At 37.2% G+C, this 9,303-nt stretch overlaps 1 protein-coding gene across 1 annotated transcript in view; it reads right to left on the minus strand.

Moving 5' to 3' along the window:
* LOC128530626 (filaggrin-like) overlaps window positions 1–9,303 on the minus strand; it is a 113,483-nt gene that overhangs the window by 20,797 nt on the left and 83,383 nt on the right. Inside the window, exons 23-29 of the mRNA XM_053504674.1 lie at window positions 8,497–8,677; window positions 7,346–7,502; window positions 6,179–6,231; window positions 5,986–6,006; window positions 5,726–5,891; window positions 3,572–3,656; window positions 3,296–3,416 (exon numbers count right to left, since the gene is read on the minus strand). Of these exons, the coding sequence (XP_053360649.1) occupies window positions 3,296–3,416; window positions 3,572–3,656; window positions 5,726–5,891; window positions 5,986–6,006; window positions 6,179–6,231; window positions 7,346–7,502; window positions 8,497–8,677 (784 nt within the window). The remainder of the gene's footprint in view (window positions 1–3,295; window positions 3,417–3,571; window positions 3,657–5,725; window positions 5,892–5,985; window positions 6,007–6,178; window positions 6,232–7,345; window positions 7,503–8,496; window positions 8,678–9,303) is intronic.

A 9,303-nucleotide genomic window follows, 5' to 3' on the forward strand; every position in this document is an offset into this window, starting at 1 on the left:
TCATCATCAATCTCTATTAACTATGCATAAAGGCAACATAAGCTTTTGTAATGTTATACAACAACTTAAACATTTTTTTCTTACATACTTTCTTTCTAAATACTTTATCACAAAAATCTGTAAGCCACATAACCCAGTATTTTAGCCACCCGGTGCTAAAGTGTTTGTGCTAAATAACATCATAGATAGCAGAGTCATAGGCTAATCAAAAACTGAACAAAACAGCTACCGTGAGCTAAAGCTACAGTATACAAAACGTGGTGAAATACATTATAAACATTTACACCACAGCTGATAACTAAAAGATCTGTAAGCTAAATAAGGCATTAGCTTAGCCACCATGAGCTAGCATGTTTGTGCTGAGCTACATAAGGCTACCCTTATCTACATGCTACCCTAAACTATGTAAGTGACACTGAAAGACCATGTTACATATACAGTAAGCTGACAAAAGCTGGCCAAAACGAGGAAAAATAAAATAATATCAGTTTTATATTATCAGAATAATGATGATATGAGGTTTAATAACTTACACATGGTAAGAGATAGCTGGATTCTCCTCCTCCGTTTTCTGTCCCAAGTTTCAGTGTTTTTCTGAGGAAAATCTAAACTCCTCCCACTGTCCAGAACATTCTGTAGAGCTTTAGAAACCTGTACAGCGTGAGACATCCTCCGCACGCGCAAGAAACTCATTGGATCTGAGTGTGTGTGTGTGAGTCTATGTGCGCGCGAGTTGGAGGCGTGGCCTAGTATGTAGATTACTTGGAATGTTCTTTCTGTGAATAGCGTGTGGGCGTGTCCTGTCTCAGGTCATTAATTTAGGGTTGGGAAGGTTAAATCGTTTTAGTGACTCGGTTCTTTGAATCTCGTTCATCAAAACCAACGAATCTTTGTTCGAATCAATCAGTTCATTTCGTTCTTTTAATCAGAAATAAAATAAAATGTTACATTTTAATAAAAGACCTCCCACTACTGTATGTCTACATACACAAATTCTGGCTATAGTTCCAGTAATGAAAATATTACAATGCAGCTAAGGATATATTATAATAAACAGAATGAGTAGCTCACCTCTCATATCTTCTAGTCTGAGTCAGTTGTTATTTTGAATCTGTTGCACTGTATAGGGTCTATGGGAGTCCCGTGGCAAAAGAACGAATGACTCAGGCTAAAAGACTCATTGAGAAGAAAAGTTCCACTCTGTTCCCTGTGTACTGCACTGTATAGCGTCTATGGGAGTCACGTGACAAAAGAACGAACGATTCGGACCAAAGACTTAAAGGTAACTACTCATTTCTCTTTCCTGGACATAATTAACAGAGGTTTTGCGATGCTTTGCGCATGCGCGCCCAATAGAAAATGAACGAATCACTCTCTAAGAATACTTGTTTATTTGAGTCATGTTAAAGACTCATTCAAAAAGAACAAATGGTTTATGAACGATCCATCACTAGTCATTATCAGATAATAGAGTGCAATGGAAAGACTGTGCGTCTCCTTGGATTCATACGGATTACATAAACTGAGATTTAGATTTTTTATATTTAACTTGCTTCATTTAAAAAACCTTCTATAGATATACTTCTCATGTCTGTGTTTGAAGTATTCGCGGAGTTTCAGTTCATTTTAGCGACACGTTTCAGAAAGATATTCACAGAGACTGAGACGGCTGAAAGCGCACGGTGTATATTTTCTTTATTCTACAAAAGCACAATGTTTTGTTTATATTGTGTGTTCGTTAACAAATGTAGACCCTTTACAGATTCAAATTATCTGCTACATTTATGTACATGATCAAAATTGAAGGACATGGAAGCAAGTGGACCCGCCGGCGGTACTGCTGACTCCTAAGTTAACTCGCAGTAGGATTTACTTAGTGGTAAAGGCATTGGACTACTGTTCAGAAGGTCCCAGGTTCAAACCTCTAGACTAGACCATTAAAACTTTATTTGTCACGTACTGTACACAGTAATGCAGAGTACGATATTCAGTGAAACGACCACTCATGACCATAAAAAATTATTATCAATAGGAAATAAATATGGAATAAAATATATAGAAAAACTTTAGCTATGGAAAAAGTGTCAATGAGTTTTTCACATTAATGTGAATGAAATCTTTGCAGAAGATTGTTGTCCTGCTGCATAACCCACATGCACTTGAGCTTGAGGTCACGAACTGTTGGAGGAAATTTTCTTGAAGTGTACAGAATTCATGGTTTCATCAATTATGGCAAGTCGTCAGGTCCTGAAGGTGCAAAGCAGCCCCACATCATCACACCATCACCATGTTTGACTGTTGATATGATGTTCCTTTTATGAAATGCTTTGTTAGTTTAATGCCAATGTAACAGGATGCACACCTTCCAAAAAGTTAAACTTTTGTCTTATCAATCCACAAAATATTTGTCCAAAAGTCTTGGAGACAATCAAGATGTTTTTTGGCAAATGTGAGACGAGCTCTGGTGTTTTTTTTTTGGTCAGCAGTGGCTTTCGCCTTGGAACTCTCCCATGGATGCCATTTTTGGCCCCAGTTTCTTTTTTATTGTTGAATCATAAACACTTACCTTAACTGAGGTAAGTGAGGCCTGCAGATGTTGTCCTTTGTTCTTTTAAGAGCTCCTAAATGATTCATTATGCTCTTGGTGTAATTTGGTAAGCTGGCCACTCCTGGGAAGGTTCACCACTGTTCCAAGTTTTCACCATTTGTGGATAATGGCTCTTACTGTGATTCACTGGAGTCCCAAAGGTTTAGAAATCGCTTGATAACCATTCTAGACTGATACTGATGTCAATTACTTTGTTTCTCATCTGTCTCTGTAGATAGCAGCATGATGTGAGACTTTTTAGCATGCCTGACTCTGTCAGACAGGTTTTATTTAAGTGATTTTATATTTACCCGAGTTATCTTTGTGTAATTTAAAAATTTGTTTGCAGATCTGAATCATTTGTGTGACAAATAGGCAAAAAAAAAAAAAAAATAGGAAGGGGCAAATGTTTTATCAGGGCACTGTATGTATAAAAGGGATTTAGACTTTTACAATTCACAGATGTTATTTTCACGTGAGAAACTATTTTATACAGAGATCGCTTTTCATATGTGAATCATTCATATGCACTTACTAATGTGCCAGGAAAACTAATCCCATCTGAATATTATAGAAATATGTTAATGTAAAAGCTTGTAATCAATGTTGCAATGTATAAGCTATATATTCAAAGTGAAGTAACTGAGTAAGTCTAATAGTGTTACTTATGAATATTTCAATGAGAAATTGAGAGTGAAGATTACTAACCTTCATTTCATAAACCTTGCAGATGTCTGGTGCTGTCATTTTCCCTTGTGGGAGCTGCCTGTAACTGTTACGGCAGACTGTGGCCTTCACCGTACCATTTACTGGCTTCCCATATGGATATCTACAGAAATAGATATGTATATATAAAAGGTATATCTGCAGCTTTTTGAGCCTTCTTCAGATTTTTAAATAGTACAAAATATCAAATTACAGTCCAGATATTATGCTGGGTATGCAATATGTTACAAATCTAGTGTTGAATTAGTGAACACTTACTTTGCACATGCTTTTAATGTGGCATTCATGTCCTGGATGGTTATCAGTGGAGGAAGTTGGACTGTAACTTCAAAGGTTGACGGAACTGTAACAGACGGTGTAACATAGTGTTCAATAGCTGGCATTCTTTTTTTATTTTTTTTTTATTTTACTATTTTTTTTTTTTCCCCCTAATTTAGTAGTGTCCAATTCCTCCCAGTCACTAGGGGGCTCCCACATTAAGCTTCTACCACTATTCAGCCGGAAGGGCCACAGACTATCACGTGTTTCCTCCGACCCACGTGATGTCACCGACCATCTTTTCGAACTGCTCGCTCACGCACCGCTGGGGGCAGATTCACACACTCGAAGGACAGACCTATCCGCTCCCTCTGCTTGCGTGAGCTCACAGACGCCCCTGATTGGCTTGTAGAGCCGTAATTAATGTGGGAGCACAAAGTACCTTTCATCCCTCCCCTCTGAGAGAGCTCGACCAATCAGCTCTCTCTAGACCTCCGGCTGCGAGAGGTTACAGCATCACCCGGGAATCGACCCTCCGGATGATAGGGCGAGCACCTTACCACTGCGCCACCCGGAGGCCATAGCTGGCATTCTTATTTAACATACTCTCATTATGATCTTACATCCGTCTATTGTTTGTATTTCAGGCAGCAGCAAGAAAGGTAATATTAAGTAAGTATTTCTTGGCAGGTTTTTTTAAATTTTGTCTCACACACATACACACACACACACACCCACACACACACACACACACACATTGTTAAAAGTGCAATGAAAGTAATAATTATAGTTACACAAAACTTATGTTGGATGAAATCTATACTGGCCAGCACAAAAAAGTCAAACGTTTTTTTCTGACCACCTTTTTTGCTTTGGTTACAGCATGCATTTGCCGTGACATTGTTCGATAAGCTTATGCAATGTCACAACATTTTATTTCCGTCTAGAGTCGCATTAATTTCTCTTCATGATCATGTACTAATATGGAAAAGTCTGACCACTGCATAAAGTCTGCGTAAAGTCTCTCCAGCACATCTCAAAGATCTTTAGTGGGGTTAAGGCCTGGACTGTGGTGGTCAATTCAGGTGTGAAAATCGTGTCTCACACTTCCTAAACCAGTGTTTTAGAATTTAAGCCTGATGAATTCTGCATTGTCATCAGGGAAGAAAAAACTCCATTGATGGGAAAACTGTTCATTTAGTAAAATCAGGTCATTAGCCTGCCACATATTTTTGGGCACGTAACATTGCTGAACCTAGACCTGACCAACAGAAGAAACCCAAGATAATTACACTGCCCCTATAGGCTTGTAAAGTAGGCACTAGGCTTGATGGTTGTATCGCTTCATCTGCCTCTTTTCTTACCCATCACTCTGGAACAGGGTAAATTTGAAATCATCAGACTTCTTTAGATTCTTTATGCTGCCTAGCAAACTCACGCCTGTTTCTTTTTTTCAATTACCCTCACTGATAAGTGGTTTTCTTCTACATAGCTGTTTGGTCTGTGAGTTCTCTCTACATTAGGAATTTGGAAATGCTCTTACTTTCACTATTACTCACAGCTGTACTTTCAACTATTTTTTTTTAACAATTTGATTTCTCCAAATATTTAGGTGATTACTATCATTCATTCATATTTTCCTCAAAAAACATGGTTTTCCACAATCTTCTTAGTTGTTTTCTTTGCTTTGTGCAGTCCAATAATTTGACTTTTCTGAAAAAGAGTAACATCTTGGCCATGACCACAGAATATGTCATCTGATATGGTTGTGTATGAAATAAGAAGCTACTTACTGCATCAGTTTGGGTTAAATAACATGTTGTAGCAGAACCATAATAATCACTGGAGTAATTATGCAATGGAAGGGTCTAACTCATTTGTTTAGTTTAATCCAGGTGTTTGTTTTTTTTATTTTTTTAAAGCGGGGCTGTTTTGTGTGTGTGTGTGTGTGTGTGTTTTTGGCCAGCCGGTGTACATTCTAAATTATCCATTCTTACAGTTCATAATAATATTAGAAACATTGTATTTGATGTAAAAACAAACAAAAAAAAAAACATTTGAATCAATATTCATAATGCTAGTATTAAAACAAAGACCAGACATATTCTAGGCGTATTCTAAGGACATGAATAATAAAGATAAACAGGGACTGACCATAGTCCTTGACTTCGAAGGTTTGTGTAAACTTGTTTTTCTTGTTCCTGACTGTAATGAGATACAACCCTTCTGTGGCTTCAGAGTTTAAGGGATGCGACAGATCCACAAGACCACTTTGCGTGGCAATGTCGAACCATTGACCAATGCGGTGTGAGTTTGGGTCCTGAAATTTAAGTAAAAAATCTATGAGAAATTATTAACAACCAAATAACATGGTTTAAACATGTAAGCAATAACAATTTTACATAGCACAATACCTGCACATCTATTGTTAGAAACTGAAAAAAAAAGGAAAAAAGAGCACTTATTATCGCAATAATCATACATTAGAATTTGGAGACAATGCTCTGGAGGCATTTTATAAACCCATAACTAAAAGGATGCACCAAAGCATAAATAAAGTGTATTTTTATTTAAAACTTGTTAAGAAACTGATAAAAGTTTTCAAACCGTCTGATTGTAGGTGAGGAAATTGGTATCCAGAGAGACGATGCGGAATTTCACTGCAGGGGAAAAATTCTATTTAGAACCCTGAGAATGCAGTTCAAGTCCTTTTTTAAACATATGCTTAAATAATTACTTGCTAAAACTAACTGGTCGCTAAAAGCTGATAGACAAGTCAGGTTAAAACATTCATGCATGCGGAAAAATATAAATAAGGCAAAGAGGACTTGGAAGAATAAAGAGAATAAGCTGTTAATTTTTGAATTCTGGTTGGTGTTGATGAATTTTCTAAGATCATAACTTTAACAGTAAAGAAGCTGCAAAAAACTTAGCATAAGCCCAGGGGGAAGGATTACATAATGTTCCTGTGTCAAAGGGTGAAGTGTTAATTAAAAGTCCGAAAACAATATTTCTGTGGTTCATTGCTCTTGCATTTCCCACTTAGTAGTTCCAAATTTTGTTTTGCTTGTTTCTGGTTTCTCTTCTGTCTCTCTGGTATTAACCTTGTCCCTTTTTTCTGGTTTTATTATTATGGATATTACCGTAGTGTGTCTCTGCCTGTCTGTGTTTTGGGCCATGCCTATAATTATGATTATAATATTTGTACTACCTTAAATAACTGTAACACGTTTGTACGGTTTACTGTAACACTATGACAACGTGTGTGCGTGTAAAGCGTCTTTTATTTTGTGTTTGTATGTATGTGTGTGTGTCTACTGTTTATTATAACACGCGTGTGCGGGTGCGTAAAGCAAAAGCAAGTCTCATTAGAGAGGTTAAAGATCCATTTTTCTCTCTCTCTCTCTGCCTGCACTAATTCCGTTATTGTATGTGCACGGAATTAGTCACCGTGCCCCTTCCCTCCTCCTCTCGCCTTTTCACACACACACACACACACACACACACACTAACAGAAACACTGCTCTTTGGCAATTTTTTTTTTAAGGTAAAGTGCTAGTGATTCTGTTAGTGTGCACTCACTTGAGGTCAGAGATGTTTCTTGTTAATTTTCCCAATGAGGCAGTGTTTCTGTTAGTTCTGTTTTTGTTAAAGTCGTCCCACACAGTAGTCCTCCCCCCTCTCAAATAAGAGTATGTGATAAAGGTGGAGCTGGGTCAAGAGATGTGGAAAATAGTAAGCAGCAGGCATAAATAACTGTTTATAGAATTTTACCTGTTTGCCCTGGTTTATAGATGGGTCTGTCTGTCTCAATGATTGTCAGCTGTGTTGAAGGTGTAATAAGGATCTTTGCTGTCTTGTTCATCAATGTTGTTGAGCCTCCAAACTGGATGCTAATAGATGCTACTACTTCTTCATTTACAACAGGAACCTGTTAAACAAAACAAACTCGCAATGGTGGTTCATAAGTTATTACTGCCACTACTACTACTACTACTACTATTACTACTACTACTACTAATAATAATAGTAATAGTACTATCTGTGAGATGCAGTGCATTGAAGACACTGACAACAAGCTATACATCGATTGTGAAATTCTGGGCCAATACCAATGTTTATAATAATTAGCTTGATAGCTGGTGCTGATAAAAAAATTTTTGTAGTTGTTATTTATTACTCCTTGTCCTCAAGAAAACAACAAAATCTTTATTATAAAAATGAAATAAACTGTCTAAATCACAGTATCTTTGAAAGAGCACAAATTCAATTATACAAATTAATGAAACAAGCTTTGATATAACGTTTTTCTAAGATCCTTTTTGTGAAAAATAACTGTTTCAAAGGCCCCTTTAGCCTCCTGTATAGCTACCTACTTAATAAGAAGAATTTTTGTTACCTGCCTAGCCCAATAAAAACCTTTTTATGAAACAAAAACTTAAATAAATCATATGTAAAAGCCATTAAAAAAACAAACACCTTTTTCCCTGTAGTATCACCTCTGAAAATGTCACTGGAATGTGTCTTATGATATCGCAGATTTTTTCTGTGACACTGAAATACCGCAAAATTTTCTGACATGTACGCGTTCTATTTTGTGTATCTGATCTTATTTACTGATTGGGTAGAGGCAGGCAACAAGGTGAATATCGGCCTATAAGTGGTAAGGCCGATAAATTGTTGCAGAACTAATGACAACCAATCAACTTTCTTTAAAAAAAACTTCACCTACTTTGTTTGATCTTTTTTTAAATCTCAATTTAGGGGGGGGCAAAATTAAGCAACTGCGTTCCTAAAGGGACTGAGTGGAGCATATTTTTCAAGAAACACAAAAATCTACTATAAAGGCAGGTCTAGAAACACATATTAACATTTCAGACTGAACCTTTCAGCTTATATTATGTTGCTATTTTGATAAATCTGACCTGTAAAAGGAAGCAGTTGTAGTATTCCTGTATGATGGACTTTTCTGTCAGAAGAGGGATGATGTTTTGGTTATACTCCAGGGTCACATGCATAGAAACTGGTTCAAAGGTGCTGACTGTAATACATATTGTCTCAGTGGTTCCCCCAACAGTCTGGGATGTCATAGCCAACAGGTAAAAGCTAAACAAAAGCAAAAAATAAAGCTAATTAATTTCTATGTAGCAATAGTCTTTGTCACTGTATATAATATTTTACAGCAGTAGAAATGTAGCACCAATATTTCTGTTACTGTTACTGAAAGTGCAGCAAAAAACAAAACAAACCAAAAAAAAACACTCAAAACGTTAATACCCAAATATTGGAAGCTACTCAAGTTCCTTCACTTTAAACTTGACAAACCTAGCCTTCATGGAAGAAAGAATTATTGCTCTACACAAAGATGGCCTAGGCTATAAGAAGATTGCTAACACCCTGAAACTGACCTGCAACACAGTGCCTAAGACCATACAGTGGTTTAAAAAGACAGGTTCCACTCAGAACAGGCCCCGCCATGGTAGACCAAAGAAGTTAAGTGCACTTGCTCAGTGTCATGTCCAGAGGTTGGCTTTTGAAAATAGACGTGTGAGTGCTGCCAGCATTGCTGGAGAGGTTGAAGGGATGGGGAGCCAGCCTGTCAGTGCTCAAACCATATGCCGCACACTGCATCAAATTGGTCTGCATGGCTGTCGTCCCAGAAGAAAGCCTCTTCTAAAGATGGTGCACAAGAAAGCCTGCAAACAGTTTGCTGAAAACAAGCAGACTAAGGA

This window comes from Clarias gariepinus, chromosome 9 (genome assembly GCF_024256425.1).
Source record: "Clarias gariepinus isolate MV-2021 ecotype Netherlands chromosome 9, CGAR_prim_01v2, whole genome shotgun sequence".
Classification (NCBI taxonomy): Eukaryota; Metazoa; Chordata; class Actinopteri; order Siluriformes; family Clariidae; genus Clarias; species Clarias gariepinus.